At 40.7% G+C, this 24,201-nt stretch overlaps 1 protein-coding gene and 1 pseudogene across 4 annotated transcripts in view; one reads left to right on the top strand and one right to left on the bottom strand.

Moving 5' to 3' along the window:
• Positions 1–6,979, bottom strand: part of phlpp2 (PH domain and leucine rich repeat protein phosphatase 2) — a 120,318-nt gene extending 113,339 nt beyond the window's left edge. Inside the window, exons 1-2 of one of the 4 annotated variants that reach the window (XM_080186900.1) lie at positions 6,595–6,979; positions 3,590–3,903 (exon numbers count right to left, since the gene is read on the bottom strand). In XM_080186900.1, coding sequence (XP_080043026.1) covers positions 3,590–3,903; positions 6,595–6,822 — 542 coding nt within the window. In that variant the 5' untranslated portion in view covers positions 6,823–6,979. Of the gene's footprint in view, positions 1–3,589; positions 3,904–4,994; positions 5,024–5,216; positions 5,281–6,058; positions 6,123–6,594 lie in introns of those variants that run through there. The other 3 variants (XM_080186902.1, XM_080186904.1, XM_080186901.1) reach the window with 3 other exon arrangements.
• An 11,659-nt stretch (positions 6,980–18,638) lies between these two features.
• On the top strand, positions 18,639–19,241 carry LOC145342536 (signal peptidase complex subunit 2 pseudogene; annotated as a pseudogene).
• The last annotated feature ends 4,960 nt before the right edge of the window (positions 19,242–24,201 follow it).

Here is a 24,201-nt window from a genome sequence, read left to right as displayed (position 1 = left end):
GCAATTTCCACAGGTGACCAAAGACTAACCTGCATATTTCAAATGATGTTTCATTTCTTTGTCAATGTCAGCCTTCTATTATAGATAACTTCCAAGGTGTTGGACGCATTCCACATTTTCCAGGCACTGATCGTGAATCCTAATCAACGGGGCTGGGGTATGCACTTCTACAGTGTGATGAAAGACTTTGGTCTTCAGAGCTGAAGAATCAGGTGGAGTTAAAATATTAACTCCATTTCTTTCTCCACGGATACTGTCAAGCCTGAGTTTTTCCAGCATTTCCAGTTTTTATTTCATATATCCAGCACCTGCAGTATTTTGTCTTCTGAATGTTGATTTGAAGTTCTACTTTCTCATATGCCTCAGTAAATAATTTGACAATTCTCTGGAGATCTGCTTCCAATTTAGCATCGTCGGTGTACTGGAGCTCAATGACTGAGGTTGGAGTGGTGCAAGCGTTTGACAGAGATCCAAGATTAAATAGTTTATCGTTCACAGCGCAAATGTGCTCTCCACTCTCCTACATGATTGTGAAAATTGGAACCTGAAAACCTGTCACATTCGGAACTGGATAGCTGTGACACCAGATATCTTCGAAGAATTCTAGGCATATTCTGAAGGGGTTTGATCCCCCAAAACTGAATAAAGGAAATGATCAAAATAGTCTCCAATTTCATCTATCATGTGTAAAGGATGGTTCAGCTAGTTCATCAGCTGACTTTCATCATTGCAGCCTGCTCAGGAGAACACCCAGTGGGCTCCTACTGGACACAGAAGACAGCAACCCAAAATTAACAGGCAAGTCTCCTACAGTAATATATTTCTGGGAAATGTGAAGAGGTGAAAAAGAGGAAAGAAAAGTGGCCCCAACTTGCTTAGCAGTAAGCTGAAGTGCGAGACAAAGCAGAATTAGGCAAGAAATGGAGACAGCAGAGACTACAATATATTCAAAAGAACTTTCTGTATACCAAAATTAAAAAAAGTTGCAAATCAAGTTTCTTCAAGTGAGAATTAAAAGAAAACCCCCCTTTTATTAAAAAAAAACTTTAAATCAAGTCTGCAGCAAATACATGATGACTACCTTGCAATTATTTTTAGATGGCAATCTCAAAGAATTAGAGTCATAAACATAACATTTTATCACTGTCACCTGACCCCAAAATAAGATTGTTCGCCCCAAATTTAAGGACAGCACAGTGACACAGTGGTTAGCACTGTTGCCTCACAGTGCCAGGGACCCAGGTTTGATTCCCAGCTTGGGTGACCACGTGGAGCTTGCACATTCTCCCTACATCTGCGTGGTTTTCCTCCAAGTGCTCCAATTTCTTCCCACAATCCAAAGATGTGCAATAAGGTTAACTGGACACGTTAACATACCCCTTAGCGTCAGGGGGATAAGCAGGGTAAATATTGGCGTTAAGGGGATAACACCTGTGTGGGATTGCTGTTGGTGCAGGCTCGATTATTACTAAAAATATTTTTGTACATGCATACTGCAGAAAGCATGGAATCAATTTGATTATGGTTTGTACCAATTATGATAATAGACACAAAAAGTCAAGATATTCCCTGCTGTTAATGGACAACAATATTCTCACTGGTTGCAAGGCAATCATTGAAAATTAAGAATGGTATTCTATAGCAGGGTATTATTGAAGGTATCATCTTTTGGATGCAAGTTAAGAGTCCCATCTGGCCTTGTGGATGGGCATGAAAAATCCAAATGGCACTAACTGAAGAAGAGCGCACAGCTCTCCCAATCTCCTGGTCAGTATCCCTCAATCAACATGATTAAAATAAATCTGATCATTGTTTAAGATTTTGTCCATTCACAGGATGTGGCTGTTGCCGGCAAAGCCAGCATTTATTGTCCACTTCTCACCGTCCTTAAGTGGTAGTGTGCTGCCACTTTGAACTGGTACACTCTACATGAAGATAGATATATCAGCACAGAAATAGGCTATTCAGTCTAATCAGTTCCTGCCGGCATTCATTCCTGCTGACACTATTCGGTAGGAATTGCCAGGATTTTGACCCAGTGTAATGAAGGACATTTCCAAGTCAAGATGGTGTGTGACTGGGAGGTGAACATGGATTTGGTGGTGCTCCCATGCACCACTCATGCTTGTTCTTCTAGACAGTAGGAGTTGCAGATTTAAGAATGTATAGTTGAAGAAAGCTTGGAGAGCTGTTGTAATCTTGCAGATAATACACCAAGTCGTCAAGACTTCTATAGTATTATAAGAAAAATAGAGTGAGAAAAGAAAATTTAAGATGAGGACTGGATAACAAGTGCGATTCCTGGTTCAATTATTCCACATCCTCTGATCAGTTTCATCTGAAGATGACACCTGATTGCATTACTCCACATGTAACACAGAAGACCAATCAGAGCGGGGTTTCCCAAATTGGGTTCTGTGGAGCCTCTGACCATTTAAAATTTTTTTAAAAATCTGGCCTTACAGCTTGACCAATCAAGTGCTGTTGTTTCACTTTATTGCCTTCTGATAGGCAGACCAGTCAGCCTATCAGCAGCCAATCAAGTGAGAAACCACTTCTGACTGGACAAGCTGGAAATATATTAATTTAAACTCACATACAAGGTGCCAGATGAGTGGAGGCCCTAAGAGGTGAAGCAGTGGCCCAAGAGAGTTGGACTTATGCTGGGTCTCAGGGACTCCAAAAGACTTGGGAGGTGCTGGGACCACAGGGGTCTCAGAGGTGTGTGCATGTGGGATGAGCACATACATCCGAAATGTGAATCGAGCACTCCAGCAGTACTCCCGGTTTTAAACTGATTTCTGCGCAGCATCACTCCTGCCATTAAAAATGATAAAAAGGTAGGTGGCAAGACAAGTATTTGAGTAGCAAAACATGTTATTATATATAAAGAAGACAAATATCTTTGAGGTTTGTTTTTGTACATTTGCAGCAATTCATCATTTTGTGATTTAATTCCTCAAAACAATAAGAATTTTTTTTAAGCGATCCATCAGTATTCTTGGGAGGTCCAAAGGGTTCCGTGGATTGAAAAGTTTGGGGAAACTCTGAATTCGTGGATACTTGTTGTGACGAGTTTAACTATTTCCTTTTTAGTTTGTGATGTTTTGAGCAATTTAAAGTGTAGACAACGTAGAGAAACCATTTTCATGCAATTACAAAGTCCAACTGGAAGAGAAAACTGATCCTTGCATTTTGAAAAACATTCACAGCACTTTTGAAACAAGTAGCTCTAACAAGAGACTGTGCTACTATTGCCAAAGGTAACAAGGCACCAAAAGAAGTGTTAACGTCAGCTTCAGGAATAATTTTAAACACTACCATGGATATAGAGATTGCTAAATCATTATTTGGAACTACTAATTCAAATCTTTTTGTACCACACGTATACCTCATTGTTCATTTTTTTTGTCAATTGGTCCTTACCCTCCCCCACAACAATACTTTGTAAGGATGTGACTTTGACCAGTCACCCAAATGTTATCACTGGATTCCTCTGAATAAATTGTCAGCATTCCATAAAAGTGCACATGCTGAAGTCTAGTGATCACCCTGCAGAACTACAATTTATTTTGGTGGTTGTCCCTACCTAATGAGGTCACCATGGAGTTGCAGGTAGAGGTCATCCTTATCCTGAGTACACAGCTCTGTTGTTGTGGTTTCAGTACTGCAGAGTACTAGCTGCAGGTCCGGGCCAGATGATGAGGAGGAAGAGCATGATAAGGATGACAGTAATGCACTCGGGGAAGAGGTGGAGGAAGAAGCATTCAACGACACCATCTCCTTTCCATGAATACATATACATCCCCTTCGTATGTCCCCTTTCAGCCACTCTTTCTCTCGTACACCCAGACTACTCTTCTTTCCGAGGCAACTCCTGCTGGCATTGCGTTTCATGTTCCTCTATGAAAGGAAGGATTGAAAACATGCATCAGAATGCAAATTACTACACACAGCTCAGATTAAGATTCAAACTAAAATTTAGATGGAAATGGTTAGGATAGTTGAACCACATGGCCTAAGCTTTGTGAAATTAAATGCACACAAGTTGCAACATAAAATCATCTATTTAATAGAATTTGAGACAACAATAATGAATGCAAGACAGAAATAGCTTTCATGAGCTGAGATTTGAGTCACGTATTATTCACCACTGAAATATGAAGAATTCCAATACATCCCAAACATTTATTCCATCACGTTTCTGAATTGGGGTCTACAAATCTATTTACACTGTAGACTTGCTAAACTTCATTTTTCTTTATTCCAACAAATTCACCTGTTCATAAACATTTTAATTGCCCCACTTAAAGAAAAGCATTTTTACAACATGAAATGTTTTTTCCTGCCCACACAAACAGTAAGTTTAAAAAAAAGCACTGAAGGAAAATGAAACCTTGATAGTAATCAAAACACCACCATCTGCACTCCCAAAATGCATTAAAACGTGACAAACTCTCATAACAGGGTTATAAATTGCCAAGAATGTAAATCTGATTAAAAGTAAAGTCAATCAATCTGAAATTGAACACTATTTTCTACATAGAAAGGACAAACTTAACCATATAAAACATCTTGCAAGATTCCTTTCTAGGGTTGAAAGAACTGGCACAGCATTATTGTTCAAAATGCATAAGTGAATCACAATAAACTTCAGATTTCTCAGAATTTATCTTTTAATGTTATAGAGCAGTGAAAATTACAGCATAATATTGACCAAAGTTGCCAATTCGCCAGAATTAACTACCCATAAGATTCCTGAAACAGATGGCATTGCTCATTTAAATTAAAACCCATCACCCAGGGCACATTGACCTATATTGAATAAATGCAATGCACATTACGTTTTACAAGGACATAAAAGGTACATTTTAAACTGCTCAGCAATTGCCTTCTGCAGTAATGGCTAGACAAATGCAGCAGCCCTAAGCACCAAAGGGAGGTGACAGCACAACTGTCTATATAAAATGAGTAAAACTTTTGAGATTACTTACTGGTGGTTCTATGATTGTCATGCTGTAGCAATCTCATGACTAACTGAGAAGTGTATCATTAATCCATAAATGCTATTTTCTGATCATCTCGTTGGTCAAAGGTAATGTGACAGTTGATTATTCAGTCATCAATTGATGACAATCCATGCCAGTAAAGGCAGGTATTCAGTAGATCTCAATTTATACACCTGCACAGATCCTCAGAAATCCAAAGTTTAGTACCTGTCAGAATTAAGTCAGTGATGAATAGTGCTGATTTTATAAGCCATCCTTTCCTATTCCAGGAATCCCTTGGATTTGCTGCTATCCAACCTCCTGCACCATTACTGCTCTTACTGTGATATCACTGACCCTACAAATGTAATATAGTGGTAGAAAGCATGCTGATTACTTAAGATTTGTTTTGTTAGACAAAGAGTCATAAAAGAAATAGCATCTAACAGAACAGGACAACAGGCTTGGGAAGAAAGGGAGGGAACAAGACAGTACTCGAACACCAGCCTCTGACACACAAGGAACACCACAGGATATTCAGTCATCGTACAAATCTTTAAAACAAACAATTACATATTAAGTTTTTATGAAATAGTCTAGCCACTAAATAGCTTGATTCACTCGTCACCTTGCTATACCACCAACTCGAAATGATAGAAGTCTACCACGTATGTTTTAAAACACCCACAAATCATGGACCAGAAGTATTTGTTGCCCATTTTTCTGAAGGATATCACTGCGTGAACTTAAATAGCCAGCCCCTTATAAAATATTATACAAACAAATAAGTGGCCAGTGCTACTGGGTGAAAGGCAAAATAAACTGTCTATCACAGACTTAATGAGAACAAGAAACAAGTAAGAATGTCAAGTCACAAGGAATGTTAGTGGAACAGAACATGTACCGAATTTAGCTGACCACTTTCATTTGTGGTCTCATTTTAGAAGGCCATCGCCCGCCTTTGAAACACCAATCAAGGCTCCGTTAATAAAACATCTCATTAGAATGTTTTAAACGGCAACGATTTCTGGAATAACATTTTCAAGTCAGATGAAACACCCTGGCTGTACCTGCTGATCCATCTGGTCGCTGATAGTTGGTGTGGGTTTCACTGTTCAACAAGACATTGGAGCCCCATAAAATGAGGATGGCGCAACTCATAACAGAAAGATACGCATTTTACAACTATTTACTTTCGTTTTATGTGAGTGCAACATGTAAACTTACAGAAATGAAAAACAAAATGTGTAGAGTAGGTTTGGAAATAATGCACTGTGCAATTTTTTAAATTACAAATGTAGGGAATCTGTATTCCCCATATCAGGGATTAACAGTTAAAGGTAGTGTGAGTATAAGAAATTACTGCGTTTACCCTGCTCAAAGACGGGGAAAAGCTGATCACCTGGAATCTACTGTGTTCCATCGACAATATATTGACAAATCATTGCTTCAAATACACTGATCAGCCTAACTGATTAACTTCTGGGGGAAGATGTGAAATGGAAGCAGCGACGTCGCTTAAAAAAGAAAATCAACGTATAGGTTTAGGATTAGAACAGCTTTTCTTCAGAGGTCAATTAATATCGGCCAGGCTGTAAAGCGTTACCTTTAAGACGCGCACTCCCCTCCCTGCAACCGCCGAGCTCGAGCCGCATCCGGGGCCGGGCTTGGGCTGCGGAGAGAGCGGCTCCGCTGTTACTGCGGCGTCGGGGCCCGGAGTCGGAGCTGGAGCCGGAGCCGGGGCCGGGGCCGGGGCGCTCCCCTCGCTGGCCGGCCCCGCCGCGCATGGAGCCCGCTTTCCCGCCTCCATCGCCAGCGATGTTACCTCAGCCATTGCGGTTAAAGCCACATCGAAACAGACTGACGAGGGAAAAGAAGCAGAAATGTCCAGAGGGGCGGACCGGAGTGGGGCGGGGGGGGCGGTGGGCGGCGAAGCTGGCAGTCTGAGGTCGATGCAGCCTCTCTCTGCTCGGCGTTCCTCAGCTTTCTCCCGTCGCCATGATGACAGCGCTCGCTGTGCCGGAGAGAGGCCGCCGCCGCCACGCGCCAGCGGGAGCCGCGCAGATTTGCATATACTTATGCATAATATATCAGGCAGCGCGTCATTTGCATAAACACGCTGAGAATTATTCATGAACTTACTGCGTCACTAAGCCTGCGAGCATTGGATGCCCCAAACTGAGGCATGGTGAAATCTGCTTTACAGCAGGTGGGGGAGGATGAGAACTGTGCTTTACAGCATTATTCAAGTATAAAATCCAGTTATAAGAGACTCTTACTATAGGAGGAAGCTTAGCTGTTAAAAGTACTCCAGAAACTTTGATTTGAGTTGTTATTGTCACATGTAATAATTAATAGTGAAAATTCTTGTTTCTTGCATGCAATACAGACAAAGCATACCATTCATAGAGAAGGAAACGAGAGTGTGCAGAACGTACTGTTACAGTTATGTCTATGGTGTAGAGAAAGTTCAACTTAATGGAAGGGAAGTCCATTCAAAAGTCTGACAGCAGCAGGGAAGAAGCTGTTCTTGAGTCGGTTGGTCCGTGACCTCCGACTTGTATACCTTTTTCCTGAAGGAAGAAGGTAGAAGAGGGAATGTTCGGGATCCTTAGTTATATTGTCTACTTTGCCAAGGCAGCACGAAGTGTAGATAGTGTCATTGGGTAGGAGGCTGGTTTATAAGAACATAAGAAATAGGAGCAGGAGTAGGCCATCTAGCCCTTCGAGCCTGCCCCGCCATTCAATAAGATCATGGCTGATCTGTCGCTGCTCAGTTCCACTTTCCCGCTTTCTCCCCATAACCCTTAATCCCCTCTGTTATCAAAAACCCATCAACCCGCGTCTTAAAAATATTTAGTGAGGCAGCCTCCACCACTTCAACGGGCAGACAATTCCAGAGATTCACCACCCTTTGAGTGAAGAAGTTCCTCCTCAACTCCGTTCTAAACCGCCCCCCTTTTATCTTGAGGCTGTGCCCCCTAGTCCTACTGTCTTTTTTGAGCGGGAAGAGTCTCTCCACCTCTATCCTATCCATCCCATTCATCATCTTATAAGTCTCAATGAGATCTCTCCTCATTCTTCTAAACTCTAACGAGTACAAGCCCAGTTTATTCAGCCTCTCCTCATAGCTCAACCCCCTCAGCTCCGGTATCAGCCTAGTAAACCTCCTCTGCACTCCCTCCAAGACCAAAATATCTTTGCGCAGGTGCGGCACCCAAAACTGCACACAGTACTCCAGCTGCGGCCTCACCAATGCCCTATACAGCTGCAGCAAGACCTCCCTACTTTTATATTCAATCCCCCTCGCTATGAAGGTGATGGATTGGGCTTCATTCACTACCTTTTGTAGTTCTTTGAGGTCTTGGGCAGAGCAGAAGCCACACGAAGCTGTAATGCAATCAGAAAAAATGCTTTGATTATTGTCACATGTATCGGAATACATTGAAAGGCAGTGGCTGGGATTCTCCTGGCCTGCTGCACTGCTCGAGCAAGGAACGTCAGTCACAAGTCTTCCAGGTGTTTTTTTTTAGTGTGATCAGCTCCACACAGAGCTGATTGTCATATCGAAATGAGGATTTCAATATGATTAGCGGGCCCAGGATGGTATTCTCCAGGCCCGCTAGCATCTCTTCCACCCCACTGTCATTTACGACTGCTTCCCTCCAACAGGGAAGAGGCCATTGAGGCCCCCCCCGCCCCTCAAACGGGAGGTCGGGGGGGGGGGGGGGGGGCAGTGCAGCCTGGCAACCTGACACCACACAAAGGGCACCTTGATGCTGCCATTTTGCAATTGGGATCACTGGAAGGAGGTGGTGATCGTGGTGGGGAGGTCCAGGAGGCCAGCAATCTGGGGTGGGTGGGGGGGGTGGTGTGATAGGGTTGCAAAGCTGGCCAGCAATTGGGAGGCTGGAAATGGGGGCTCACAGCAAACTTGCTAATCTCCACACTGGCAGATCAGCACTTGCGCAGTGGCCTGCTCAGCATTATACTGCTGGCCTCTCAGGTGGGAATAGGCTCTGCCCCTGTTTACCAGAGTGAATCCTGCTGAGACATTCTGCAATGCTCAGAGATTCACTACAGTAAATACCCCCATCAGAGAGGTAGGAAATACACCCATTTTCCTGCATGTTGAGCACTTAGATTTTTTTCGGGAGAATCCCAGCCATTGTTTCTTGCATGCTGTACCGACAAAGCAAACTGTTTATAAAGTACTTAAGGGAGAAAAAAAGAGAAAGAATACAGAATATAGTGTTAGTCACAGCTAAAGTATGAAGAAAGATCAACTTAATACAAGGTAGATCCATTCAAAAGTCTGACAGCAGAAGGGAAAAAACTGTCAGTTGGTACATGACCTCAGACTTCTGTATCTTTTTCTCAATGGAAGGTGGTGGAAGAGAGTATGTCCAGGATACATAGGGTCCTTGAGTAAACTGGCTGCTTTTCCAGGGCAATGGGTAATGTAGACATAATCATTTTTTGATTTGTCACATTTATTAGCATAGTGAAAAACACTGTTTCTTGTGCATTATACAGATAAAGCATACCAAGCAGGAAACAGAGTGCAGAACGTAGTGTTACAATGTGTTCCAGTGGTTATAAGTGCTCTCCGCTGAACAGTGTCTCCAGGGTAGGACCATCTTTTGCAAACTGGTTTTCAGAGTTGTCAGTTATTATTATTCCTATATCATATCTGAAGCAATGAATAGGTGCTCCAAGTTTGTTGCATCACATCAATTAATTTTTATGCAGTTTTGGTTGATATGCCGCATTACTTTTGTCCTAAGAATGCCTGAAATGATGGCAAACAAACAAAATTGATCTTTTGTTACCTCCAGACTCAACTATTACAAAATGCAGTCCTGGGCTGTGCTCCCACATTCTACCTCACTGTAAACTTGAGATCACCCTAACCTCTACTGCCAGTGAATTAATTCACAGCAAGTCCCATTCCCCCATCACTCCTGTGCTCACCAATCTACATTGCTTGACTGGGAACCAACGTCCTAATGGGGCGGCATGGTGGCAGAGTGGTTACCTCACAGCACCAGGGACCTGTGTTCGATTCCCATCTTGGGTTTCTGTCTGTGTAGAGTTTGCACATTCTCCCCATGTCTGCGTGGGATTCCTCTGCATGCTCCAGTTCCCTCCCACAATCCAAAGATATGCAGGTTGGGTGCATTGGCCATGTTAAATTCTTCGTCAGTGTACCCGAACAAGTGCCAGAGTGTGGCGAGTAGGGGATTTTCACAGTAACTTCATTAGTGTGAATGTAAGCCTACTTGTGACACTAATAAATAAAGGATCTTTTAATTTTAAAATTCTCAATCTCATTTTAAAATCCCATTGCCACCATGGCCTCACTCCTCTCTTTCTCTGCAATCTCTCACCATCAGCCCCACAACACCCAAAGATATCTGCGCTCTTCTAATTCTGACCTATTATACTCCTAATTTTAATTGTTCCACCATTGGAGGCAATCCTTTAATTGTCTAGGCCCCAAGCTCTGGAATTCCCTTCTCACACATCTATCTTTCTACCTTGCTTCCCTCCTTTAAGAAAGCTACATCTTTGACCAAGCTTTGGGTTATCGGAGTAATATTTCTTACATAGCGTACCTGGTCTTATAATCCTCCTTGCCTTAAGATGTTTCATTTGGTTAAAGATTCTGTAGAATATATGTTGTTAGCACCATCCCATTGGCATATACATTCCAATTAATCGTTTATGACTCTTATGATCACTATGGAAACGAGCAAACCAAAAGAACCAAATTTACTGACCTTGATGAAAAGAGCTATGGACGATATTTCATATTTTAAAATAATTACTACTTTAACAACCAAACCAAAATCAACTCAAATTATGAACTAACAGGCAAATAATGGTCAAAATAAATTTTGCATTAAATAGCAGGTACAAAGATAGATCTCAGATCTATCACACAGCCCACTTACCATATATGGTACCAATTTTGTTACAAAGTCCTTCAAGTTTTGATCTTCCTCTGGTGGAATTTCCAGCTCCTTTTATTCAAGGATTTAGCAACCAATTCTCATCATAGAACCGTACAGTGCGGACGGAGGCCATTCAGCCCATCGAGTCTGCACCGACCACAACTCCACTCAGGCCTACAACCCCATCATTTACCCTAGCTAGTCCCCCTGACACTAAGGGGGCAATTTCACACAGCCAATCCATCTAACCCGCACATGTTTGGACTTCAAACAGCAGCTCCCACGCCATCCAAGTTTCTTGGCTGCAACCTGCAATAAAATGACACATTGAGAATCTTTTCCATTTCTCTCCATTCTCTCCCTACCCAGCACTTTGGAGAGAACGCAATAGCAGCATTGGGTAAATAGGTCAGGATATATGGAAACTGAAAATATTTGTACACTGTCATATTTAATAGTGTTGTCCTCTTGTCTATTGCCCTAGATCATAACGAGAATTGGTGTCAACATTACTGCCAGTTAACACTGCCTGTATATTTTCTGCTAACATTGATTGCGGTTCTGTAAATGAACTTGATGGGAATAGCAATGGTCAAAATATAATTCCTTAATTTGTCCCTTTCCACTCAACATGTTCATGAATGTAGCTGAGGAGGACACTGGGGTGCAGGGGTGTAAAATAGATAGTATTGCAGTTGATACCGGGGATGTGCTGGATATTTTAGAGGGTTTGAAAATAGATAAGTCCCCTGGTCCGGATGGGATTTACCCTAGGATTCTCTGGGAGGCAAGAGAGGTGATTGCGGAGCCTCTGGCTCTGATCTTCAGGTCGTCGTTGGTCTCTGGTATAGTACCGGAAGATTGGAGGACAGCAAATGTTGTCCCATTGTTTAAGAAAGGGAGGAGAGACTTCCCTGGGAATTATAGACCGGTTAGTCTTACTTCTGTGGTGGGTAAGGTTTTGGAAAGGATTATTAAAGACAGGATTTATAGTTATTTGGAGAGTAATGAATTAATTAGAGACAGTCAGCATGGTTTTGTAGCGGGTAGGTCGTGCCTTACTAACCTTATCGAGTTCTTTGAGAAAGTGACCAAAGAGGTGGATAGGGGTAAGGCAGTTGACGTGGTGTATATGGATTTTAGTAAGGCGTTTGATAAGGTTCACCATGGTAGGCTTCTGCAGAAAATGCAGATGTATGGGATTGGGGGTGATCTAGGTAATTGGATCAGGAATTGGCTAGCAGATAGGAGACAGAGGGTGGTGGTTGATGGTAAATATTCGTCATGGAGTTCGGTTACGAGTGGTGTGCCTCAGGGATCTGTTTTGGGGCCACTGCTGTTTGTAATTTTTATTAATGATCTGGATGAGGGTATAGTTGGGTGGATTAGTAAGTTTGCTGATGACACCAAAGTCGGAGGTGTGGTAGATTGTGAGGAAGGGTGTCATAGTTTGCAGGGTGACTTAGAAAGGTTGCAGAGCTGGGCCGCGAGGTGGCGGATGGAGTTTAATGTGGAGAAGTGTGAGGTAATTCATTTCGGTAGGAATAACAGATGTGTTGAGTATAGGACTAACGGGAGGACTTTGAATAGTGTGGAGGAGCAGAGGGATCTAGGTGTATGTGTACATAGATCCCTGAAAGTTGGGAATCAAGTAGATAAGGTTGTTAAGAAGGCATACGGTGTCTTGGCGTTTATTGGTTGGGGGATTGAATTTAGGAGTCGCAGCGTCATGATGCAACTGTACACAACTCTGGTGCGGCCGCACTTGGAGTATTGTGTGCAGTTCTGGTCCCCACATTACAGGAAGGATGTAGAGGCTTTGGAGAGGGTGCAGAGGAGGTTTACCAGGATGTTGCCTGGTATGGTGGGGAGATCCTATGAGGAGAGACTGAGAGATTTGGGGTTGTTTTCGCTGGAAAGAAGGCGGCTAAGAGGGGACCTTATTGAAACATATAAGATGATTAGAGGTTTAGACAGGGTAGATAGTGATAGCCTTTTTCCTAGGATGGAGAAAGCTAGCACGAGGGGGCACGACTTTAAATTAAGGGGGGGTAGTTATAGGACGGATGTCAGGGGTAGGTTCTTTACCCAGAGGGTGGTGAGGGACTGGAATGCCCTGCCTGCTGCGGTTGTAAATGCGCCTAGTTTGGGGGCATTTAAGAGATCCGTGGATAGGTTTATGGATGAAATGGGATTGGTTTAGATTAGTGGGTTAGTGTTTTTTTTTTAAAAGCTGGTCGGCGCAGCATCGTGGGCCGAAGGGCCTGTTCTGCGCTGTAATGTTCTATGTTCTATCTTTGGCTCCTCCCCTGTAAAAATGTTGTCCCTACACTTGCAATATTTAGGGCTTCAAAATTATGCTGATGGTCAAAATGCAAGTTATTGATTTCTCAAAATTTAGCATGTTTTTGTAAACGATACAATACGATGTTTTAACTATAAACTCAATCTAGGTTTTTCTCTTCACATCTATCTCATTTCATTCTTGTAGTCTCCTGTATTTCCTCACTATAGTGCCCCAGATTGTATTCTTCAGTATCACCATATCTGGTCTATATTGGGTCTTAATCTTCCCATACACACCAGCACCTGACCTCAATCTTCCCTGCCAAGTTGCATATAATCCCATTATCCAGTTACTGGCCCAACTCCTAAATACACATAGTTCCAGTGACCTGGTCACTATCTGAGTGCTGCACACACATGGCCTCAAAATAATCTTATGATTAAAGAATTTATAAGAGGAACAGAACATTTTACAGCTGTTGGAGAAATATAAAACCACTATAGATTATAGAACATAACATCACAGTACAGGCCCTTTGGCCCTCGATGTTGTGCCGACCTGTGAAACTGACCTGTAAGCCCATCTAACTGACACTATTCCAATATCATCCATATGTTTATCCAATGACATTTAAATGCCCTTAATGTTGGTGAGTCCAGTACTGTTACAGGCAGGGCATTCCATGTCCTTACTATTCTTTGAATAAAGAACCTTCCCTCAGACATCTGTCCTCTATCTATCACCCCTCAATTTAAAGCTATGTCCCCTCGTGCTAGCCATCTCCACCCGAGGAAAAAGGCTCTCACTGTCCACCCTATCTAATCCTCTGATCATCTTATATGCTTCCATTAAGTCACTACTGTTCTCTCTAATGAAAACAGCCTCAAGTCCCTCAGCCTTTCCTCATAACACCTTCCCAGCATTCCAGGCAACATCCTGGTAAATCTCCTCTGCAGCTTTTCCAATGCTTCCACATCCTTCCTATAATGCAGCATCCAGAACTGTATGCAATATTCCAAGTGCAGCCATACAAGATGTTTTGTACAGCTGCAACATGATGTCATGACTCCGAAACTCAATCCCTCTACCAATAAAAGCTAACACACTGTATGCCTCCTTAACAACCCTATCAACCTGGCTGCCAACTTTTATTGTCTGCAAGTTATGAAGTATCATTTAAAATTTACATTTCAAATGTTCATAAGTACCTTAGAATGTATAATCGGAACCATTTCCAATTAATTGAATTAAACTTCATTTTAATTTTCATTCAGTATTTAGCATATATTTTGTTTAAATAGAATATAAAAGCAAGGAGGTCTTGCTGCAACTGTACAGGGCACCAGTGAGGCCGCAACTGGAGTACTATGTGCAGTTTTGGTCGAAGCATTTGCGGAAGGATATATTGGCCTTGGAGGGAGTGCAGAGGAGGTTCACTAGGCTGATACTGGAGATGAGGGGGTTAGCCTATGAGGAGAGATTGAATAGACTGGGTCTGTACTCGGAGTTTAGAAGGCTGAGGGGGGGGGATGTTATAGAGACATACAAGATAACGAAGGGGCTAGATAGGATTGAGGTAGAGAGATTCTTCCCGCTTAGAAAGGATAGCAGAACTAGAGGGCACAGCCTCAAAATAAGGGGGTGTGCAGTTTAGATCGGAGTTGAGGAGGAACTTCTTCACTCAAAGGGTGGTGAGTCTCTGGAATTCTCTGCCCATTGAAGTGGTGGAGGCTACCTCGCTGAATATATTTAAGTCACAGATAGATAGGTTTTTGACAGACAAGGGAATTAAGGGTTATGGGGAGAAAGCGGGAAAGTGGAACTGATCCACTTCAGATCAGCCATGATCTTGTTGAATGGCAGGGCAGGCTCGAAGGGCTAGATGGCCTACTCCCGCTCCTATTTCTTATGTTCTTAAATGGAGAAGCAGAAGCATAGTGGTATTGTCACTGGACTAATAATCCTGAGACCCAGGTTTGAATGCCAAACAGCAAATAATAAAATTTGAATTCAATAAAAATCTGGAATTAAAAATCTAATGATGACCATGAAACCATTGTCAATTGTCACAATATAAATCAAAAATGGGAGTCCATGGTTCCCAGCAGCTTCCCTGGAGAGGGAAAGAGATTATAATGCTTTGATCCTCTTGGAGAGCATATCCAATTTCATGAATAGGATTATGGGAGATCACGTTTGCTCATTTTTAATACTAAAAATGTTACCCCTATTCTTGTATTATTTACCAAGTCATAGCACCTTAGAAATGTTTTATTTACAATCCAATCACAAAACAAAATAGTTTGCTAAAAGTTCAGTGGCAAGGAGGAACAGCTGATGCTTAGTTATAGCAATGGAAAGGCAAATGACTACAGCAGCATGGCAACCCCAAAGATATCCTGAAGCATATCATTACCTTAGACTCAAGCCATAATCCACTATAGCATGATTACTTTTATCTTGTTCCATTTCAAACATGGAATGAGGTATTTGTAAGCATGCTTGCCAATCTGCAGAGTCCTCTGCAGCTTACACCTAGATGCCTTTTGCTTGCTAAGCACTTACAAAAGTTGGTTCTGCACAGTAATTTCTCATGTGTGCCCTTAGTATCGGTTTGCATTCAGGTGAAGACTTTTAAATGCTTCACTTAGAATTCACTTTCCAGTAATACCATTTTTAAGAACTGTAAACATTGCAATGACAAAATTAGCTTTGAAGACAAAATGTGCATTGCTGCGCAAAAAGCCACAAAACTACGTCAGATATGGATTTAAATATTTTGCATACATTCTGAAGCCTTGCTAAGATAATCGCACATAAAATGATGTCAGTTTGAAAATCATGGTCAGAAAGAGTTGAGTGTAAATATGATCATGCCCTAGGCCTATGTGCCAAGCATTTTAATTCCCATGACTTCACACCAGAACAACCTGAGTGCAAAATCAATCGAATTAAGGCGTCACAAAGCTGACAGAGCATCATTGCACTCTGCGCAAGTGAGAGGAGTTTCACAAGGTGGGAAGAACATGATGAGTACTTTCAATCTCTAATGCATATTAGAGAGATTAAGTCAAACTAGAAATATCAATTCATGAATAGATTTCTAATGACAGCTTGTGGATGACTGAATGAATAGCCAAGGAGGATACCCCTTTTTGGAAAAATAAATTTTAGCATCTTCAATTTGCATCATCAGGCCATTCATTTTACATTCTATCCTTTTTTTGCTACTGTATCCCTTTCAAACAACTTGTCTTTTTTTGCATGCACTGTCATCCCCCTCTTTCAACTTGTTAATGATTTCACCTTCAGCAGAGCTCTCATTTTGCTATTTCTTTCCAGCTCCAATACTTCCATCATATATTTCATTATACCATTTCTTTTCAGCCTGCATGCATTCTTTACTATCTTTTCAATTTCATCATTCATAGATGTGTTTCTTTTCTTTCCCCATTATCTCATCTGTTCTCCACACCTTACACATCTTTTTCTTTTCCATTTTAGTAATATTTCTTGTATACTCTGATCTTTTTCTATCTGCTTGTTCAGAAATCACTTTGTTTGGATTCTTCAACCCCCGAGACAATCGTACCTATTTTTTACTTTAGGAATGAATATTTTTCTGATGTTCTCATCCTTCAATGTGTCAAGGTCAAAATGGTTACATATCTTTCTCTTTTTTGGTATTTTCATTTCAATTTAATTTTCACCACAATAAGACAATGATCTGAATTTTTTTCCATGACAGGATACATTGGAAAGTTGTTTAAACTGCTTCTAAAACATTATTTCACTATCACAATCTATTTGATTTCTCTATGGATGTATCCAAGTTTACAGTCTCTTACTGATTGCTTAAAGGTGTTTGCCACTCACTACCATCAGATTTTTTTAAAAACAAAATCCTACCAGTTTCCTTTATCTTTTCTCGATTCAAGGATTTATACAGACCAACACACATCCCTGATGTTCTTTCACGGATTTTAGCATTGTAGGTGCCCATTACAGTTATCACATTAGTTAATATAACTTCATTTTAATGCTTGGTATATATAGATGATATTTGAGGAGTTACTACCTTTAACTCCCTATTAAGCCACAGATCCATGTCAAAAAGGAAATGGGTAAGGGAGACTGGTATCCCACAGCTGTACTTACGATTCCAATTCAACTGGTTGTGTACGCCAGCAGTCATACCCAGGAATCTTGACTCAGCAGTTGTGCATAACTAAGCTGGTGTGTTGTGGAGACGTCACCCCTTCTAATATGAAGGAATCGGAATCTTAGAAGAGTCAGAAGAACCTAACAAGTTAGTAGGACAACAACTCAGAAGACAGAAACCAGCAAGGTCTGAGATTCCCATACTTTGTGCATATTAGAAGGGGTGGCGTTTCCATAACACACCAGCCAAAGCTGGGACCATTGATGGATGGAGGATAGTCAGAGTGGTATCAAGACCACTCTAACCCAAATGTTGCTCTCAAGCTCCAAAGTATTATAGCTGTTTGTGTCTTTTTCTCGTCCCTCCATCTGAGGTATTCCATGTGCCAGTGTTTTAGGTAAGATGGGAAACTCACTGGCATGAATCAAAGCCCTAGCTTTGCAGCACAGAAGATGACTGTACCACTCCTCAGGCATTCACTGCTGAAAGATCTTGGTTTTTAGTTCTGCAGTGCATTGCAACAAGATTCTGACAGCAACAACTGAAGATATATGTTATGTACCTAAAAACATTGAATTTTATACGTGTAATAGTTTTAAGACATGTCTGTTGATTGCTGCTATAATGACATAAAGCATAATAAACTAACTAGGGAGTCATTCAGCACAAGATTGTTGGGTTGTAGATTGTGAAAGTTTATGCCTCATAAGCTTTTGTTTGTGCAAGCAGTCACGCTTAAACCTATTATACTGCCTGGTTACCAGGAGACAATGTTTAATAGGTTTATCATCACAAATTCCTAAATGAGATCTCAGAAAAGGGTTATCAGTCGTCCAGAAGTAAGTTTATAAACCTTGATACAGCGTAGCCAGAGAATGTTATAGAATCAGGCTGCAATTGTATTGAATTAAATAAGAGGATAGTGTCTCACTCAAGCATTTTATGTTTCCAACAATGCATTGTATAGAATGTCCTTACCAAATCTGATTGGAACCCAAACGAAAATCACAAGAAAACATTTAGTGTTAATTACCTCAAACAATATGAAAAAAATTAAAGATTTCCTGTCGCTCAGCAATGAGACATTAGTGCATTTTTGGCATTAGTAGGAAAAGTTACATTATTCACTTTTGCTTTGCCTTTACTGTGTCTTTAGTTTAATAACTGTTTCATGTCTAAGTAATTTCTTTGTATGGATTGGTAGTTACCATGATACTATTGCCAGGGACCGATGAAAGATTAAATTCGTCAGTTACAGTGCTCACGTAGTCTACTCAAAACCCAGAGGACATAGATGGCGGTGAAGGGCAGCAAGAATAGATTTCTCTCCAAATTGAAGATCAATTACAAGCCGGTTAACATTGACAAGTGGGATGGTGCAGCTGTGAAAAATGCCTTGGATGACGCCACCAAAAAGATTCTTCTAGAGAAGTACGGGTACGAGGAGAATTATAGATACCTCCTCATTTGCAAAATCTCCTGTGACTTTGCAATAGTTGTCCTTACTGCACAGACCCATTTCCTGAGTCAGAGTGTATTTGCAGCCTGTGTTCTTTTTGTTATGCTGGGGATTCTCACATTTTATACTTCTTATAAAGAGAGAAGCATATTTTTAATCACTATACAGAAAGACCCAGCTGGATTGGACCCCAGTGACTTCTGGCAACTTTCATCTACTCTGAAGAGGTTTAATGACCTTGAAGTTGGCTTTAATTGATGGACAAACCAACCATCAGTGCAGCAGGAAATATTTCCTCGATGAGTCCTGTGTCCTGGTTATGGATTTGTTTGAGCCAGAAGTCTTCAAGCTGCATGATTCTTTGGGGAAGAAGAAAAACATGAAATAAAAGTTTGTATATGCTTCTTTGATACATTCTGTTATACTGCAGGGATTGTGCTTGCAAAGAAAAAGGGAAAAAACAACAATCAGTGGTTACACGGAAAGAGTTAGATGGTTACCAGGGACCAAATCAGAGTTGTATAAACAGAAACCTAATGAATCACTTCTCAATGGACCTGCCTTTGAAAAAATTTATACAGAATATGGTCAAGTGTGCAACAGATTGATTCCACGTGATCTCCTTTGGGGATTTCTGTTATTATGCACCGTCTCCATGCCACTTCAGAATTCAAAAGTTGATTACCATTAACTAAAACAAGAAAAGTGTTACAAACGGGCTCTTCTTAGCAATACAATCATGACTTATAGATCCAAGTAAATGATAAATGATTCATTTTCTATATATAGATAAATGATTGCACTATTGAGTAGTACTGCTTATTGGCAAGAAATATAACTATTCATAAAACACCAGCCTTCATCGGATTTTTTTTTGTCAATAGCCCAGATTTTTATTCAATTATGAGATTGGTAATACACAGTATATTTCACCACCAAGCACATCAGTATCACCATTGATAACTTCTTCTATAGCTTCCTACATTTCTAATTAGAAAAAACCATAAGTAAAGTTTATTTCTTAGTGTCACAAGTTGGCTTACATTAATACTGCAATGAAGTTACTGTGGAAATCCCCTAGTTACCACACTGACGCCTGTTTGGATACACTGAGGGAGAATTTAGCATGGCCAATGCACCTAACCTACACATCAAGTGGACTGTGGGAGGAAACTGGAGCACCTGGAGGAAACCCACACACTCGGTGAATGTGCAGATTCCACACAGACAGAGATTTAGGCCAGGACTCGAATCTGGGTCCTGGCGCTGTGAGGCAGCAGTTCTAACCGTTGTGCTACTGTGCCACCCAATAGTGAGCGTAACAGTGAATCAGAACTGAAGCAGCCCACGGCCTTTGAATTACAACAATGTTCACATACCTGCTTTGATCGTGTTCATGTCAGTTTTAACTCACCTGACGAAGGGGCAAAGTCCCTAAAGCTCGTGCTGTTTGCTACCAAATAAACCTGTTGCACTTTAACCTGGTGTTGTGAGACTTCTTACTGTTTACCCCAGTCCAACACCGGCATCGCCACATCAGTTTTACATCTAACCCAAAATAATTAAGAGGGAACAAAATCATTGTGCGAACAAATTGATATTTGAAAAACTGCAATAAAGAAACCTGTATTCGTTGTCTCCAAAATAATTCCCCATCCTTAACTAAACAATGAGCTGTATTGGGCCTTTCAGTAGAACACCCATCATTCCTCATCTTTTTGTAAGCAGCAACAACAAAGACTGCAAGAAACATGAATAGTGACAAGATATTGCCAGGGGAAAAAAACGAAATGAGGTCCTGCAGGAACAGCTATTGCATGGGGCAAGAATGAGCAAAGTGAACATGGAAGTGCTTAAAACATCTGCCTAAAAGTCTCCTTCCACAGGCAAACTTTCAGGAGTTCCTTTGCAACCGTTTCTTTGTAAATTGACTAACTTCACTCCAAGTGGAACCTAACTAGACCCTTGCAAAGTTCATGGGCCAAATTTCAAGATTCAGCTAATATTTCATTTTAACCACAGACACCAACAGTATGACCTCATTATTTTAATTGCAACTTTTAAAACTCAGCAAAATATAATCAGGCACAAAAGACTCGTGCTTAATTTTATGAGCTCGAGCTGCAGCTGGAAATACTGTGCCAAAAAAAACCACAAGTCCCTCCTTGCATGCAGTTATCTATTTTATATGTAGATCATTACTGATCACTCTTGACAACAGTTCCAAGTCTACTTTCCACTAGCTTAAACATGCATTTTCTAATCCTACTTACGATTTAACTTTGTACACTGTTCCAACCTTTAACTTTCCTGTACAGGTTCCTATCTTATACCATAATGAATCATTTTCCAGACGGTAAATCATATTAAATTCTGGGCACTACGCTTTAAAAATCCATAGAATCCCTACAGAAGAATGTTGAAGCTTTCGAGAGGAGACTTACAAAAAGATAGGAGAACGTTTTCCACTCACCATAGCCAGGACGTACCAATTTAAGAACATTGACAAAGAACCCAATGCAAGATGAGCATTTTTTTTAACCCAATGTGTTACGATTTGAAATGCACGACACAAAAGGAAAGTTAAAGCAGATTCAATAGCATCTCAAAAAGTAGTTGAATATATATTTGAAAAGAAAACATTCGTAGGGCTATGAAGAGAGACGGCGGAATAGGGCTAATTGAAGAACTGGCTTAAGTGTGGAGGGCTGCCTGGCTTTCCATTCTGTAAGCTTCAAGATTCAATGAGTCATCACCATTAACCACAGAAGTTTGAATTTTTACAGTTATTCCCCATTATTCATTTCTCTCAATTCTTCTATTTCTTCCTTTCCTCATTTCCAGTGCTCTTTCTAGTTTTGTGACGAGAACTGAACACAATATTTAAGATGTGGCACAGCTGAAGCACTATCTAATTTCAAAGTGACTTCCTTTCTCTTGTACTTTGGTGATGAGATTCAGCAATCTGTGTGGTTTGTGAATCCCTGCTTGTGATTGGATATAAGCAAATGGTCTCCCAAATCTTTTAATTTCATCTACAGGGTGTTTACAAATTTTGAGTATACTTTAGAGTTTCTGCCTGCTACAACAACAGTGCTCATTCCCAGAAGTGATCTGTGTATTCCTGCACTGTCCGGTATCCAATTATACAACTGCACAACCTGGATTTATTAGGACCCCCCCCCAAATGACTATACTGGATATCATGTCTTCAGCATTTTCACTTTTCTATCTACTTTATTTGACAGACAACAATGTGAACATACAAGGAAACATGGAGATGTAATCAAATCTCACCTCTTACAACTGGCTACAGAACTCAATTCACAAACAGGAATAAAAATCCAGCACTAGCCTCATTAGCAGGCTTGCTCATCATTTCTTGGTCAGTCTTTGGATCCTGACCGGTTCAAGACTTAAGAATTGCAAGTTCTCTTTTGCCCTGCAGATTCACAATTAGATCATTTAATTCTCCCTCTTCTCCTTTCGCTTTACCAACATATTCCAATCTTTTAAGCAGAGTTTCTGGGAATAGATGAGTTTCAGATTAAGATTTAGCCAGTAATTCAAGAAGGTATCATTGCATCAGTCTCCAATTACACTCCTACCTACCTGTCATTCTGCATACAGTGAACTCTTCCTACCTGAACCTTGACAGACAAAAAGTGATGCTTTTTAACTATCTTTTCTCCGGCTTTCTGTTGTGTAACTGACTGATGGCAATTTTTAAAAATGCCACACAGAACAATGATAATTGGGTTACACAGGAGTAAAGAAGAAACCAGGACTAGAAAAGCTTGCCTAACTTTTGACTGGACTCAGAATTTAATTATCCACTTCCTCAACTACCTATCTAATTCTCCTTTAATTATTTCCTCACTATTTACCACTTCCTATGAGCCCCATTTCATAAGACCACAAGAAATAGACATGATGTGGAGATGTCGGTGTTGGACTGGGATGGACAAAGAAAGAAGTCTCACAACACCAGGTTAAAGTCCAAAAACAGGTTTATTTGGTATCATGAGCATTCAGAGCACTGCGCCTTCATCAGGTGAGTAGAGAGGTAGGTTTCACAAACACGGCATATATAGACTGAGAATCAATTGCAAGATAATGGTCGGAATGTGAGTCTTCACAGATACAGACAATGCAAGTGGCAAGGATAGTCACAAGTTAAAGAGAAGTAAAGAATACTACTTCTCTAGTGATGGTAGTTAATTCCTCTCTGATATTCTTTAGTATTAATGGGCTGTTTGAAGCATCTTCCACAGTAAAGACTGATGCACAGTATATGTTTAACTCTGCCATATCCTTATTCCCCATAATTATTTGCCCAGTTTCATTTTCTAAGGGCCCTATGTTTACTTTGATGTCTCTCTTCCATAAAGTAGCTCTTATCAGCTTTTATATTTATTGCTAGTTTGCCCTCAGTTTATTTTCTTTCTCTTTTGTTATCTTTTTAGTCCTCATTTGCTGGACCCTGAATTTATCTGGGCTTTCACTGATTTTTGCTTCCTTATGCTTTTTCGTTCAACCTCCTTAACTTCCTTGGTTAGCCATAGTTGGTTTATCCCTCTCTTAGAATCCTTCCTCCTTACTGGGATATAATTTTACTGAATCACGAATTACCTCCTTAAATGCCTGCCATTGCTTACTTACTGTTTTCCCTGCTAATCTATTTGCCCAGTCCACTTTAGCTAACTCTATCTTCATTTCATTGTAATTCACTTTATTTAAGTTAAACACAATTGTTTCAGACCCAAGTTTCATGCTGTCAAACAGAATATTAAATTTTGTCATGTTATGATCACTACTTCTTAGAGTATTTTGCACTCCAAGGTCATTTTTTAAACCTGCCTCATTACCCGATCCAAGGTAAACTGTTCCCTGGTGGCTCCAAGATGTGTTGCTGTATGAAACTATCCCGAATGTACTCTGTGAATTTGTTGTCTTAGCAACCCTTCTCAACTTGATTAACCCAGTCAACATGAAGATGAAAGCCATCCATATTACTACTCCACTCTTTACATGTTCCTATTATTTGCTGATTTCTACCCTTTCCTACTGTGTGGCTACTGTTTGGGCGTTTATGTACTGCTCCTACCAATGTCCTCTGTCCCTTGCTGTTATTTTACCCCCACCCAAATCGACTCTACATAAGCAGAGTCTAGATCGTTTCTCACAACAGAATTCATTTAATCGTTTATTAATAGTGTTACCCCACCACCATATCCTTGTGTTTTCAAAAGGTCAAACATCCCTGGTTATTAAGTTCCCAATTTTGATCTCCTTTGAACTAAGTCTCTGTAATGGCAATGATATCATATCCATTTACCACAATTTGC

Source organism: Carcharhinus amblyrhynchos, chromosome 4 (genome assembly GCF_965287045.1).
Source record: "Carcharhinus amblyrhynchos chromosome 4, sCarAmb.v2.hapA, whole genome shotgun sequence".
NCBI lineage: Eukaryota > Metazoa > Chordata > Chondrichthyes > Carcharhiniformes > Carcharhinidae > Carcharhinus > Carcharhinus amblyrhynchos.
Note: the sequence above shows the minus strand (reverse complement) of the source record. Positions and strands in the feature narration are given on the sequence as shown.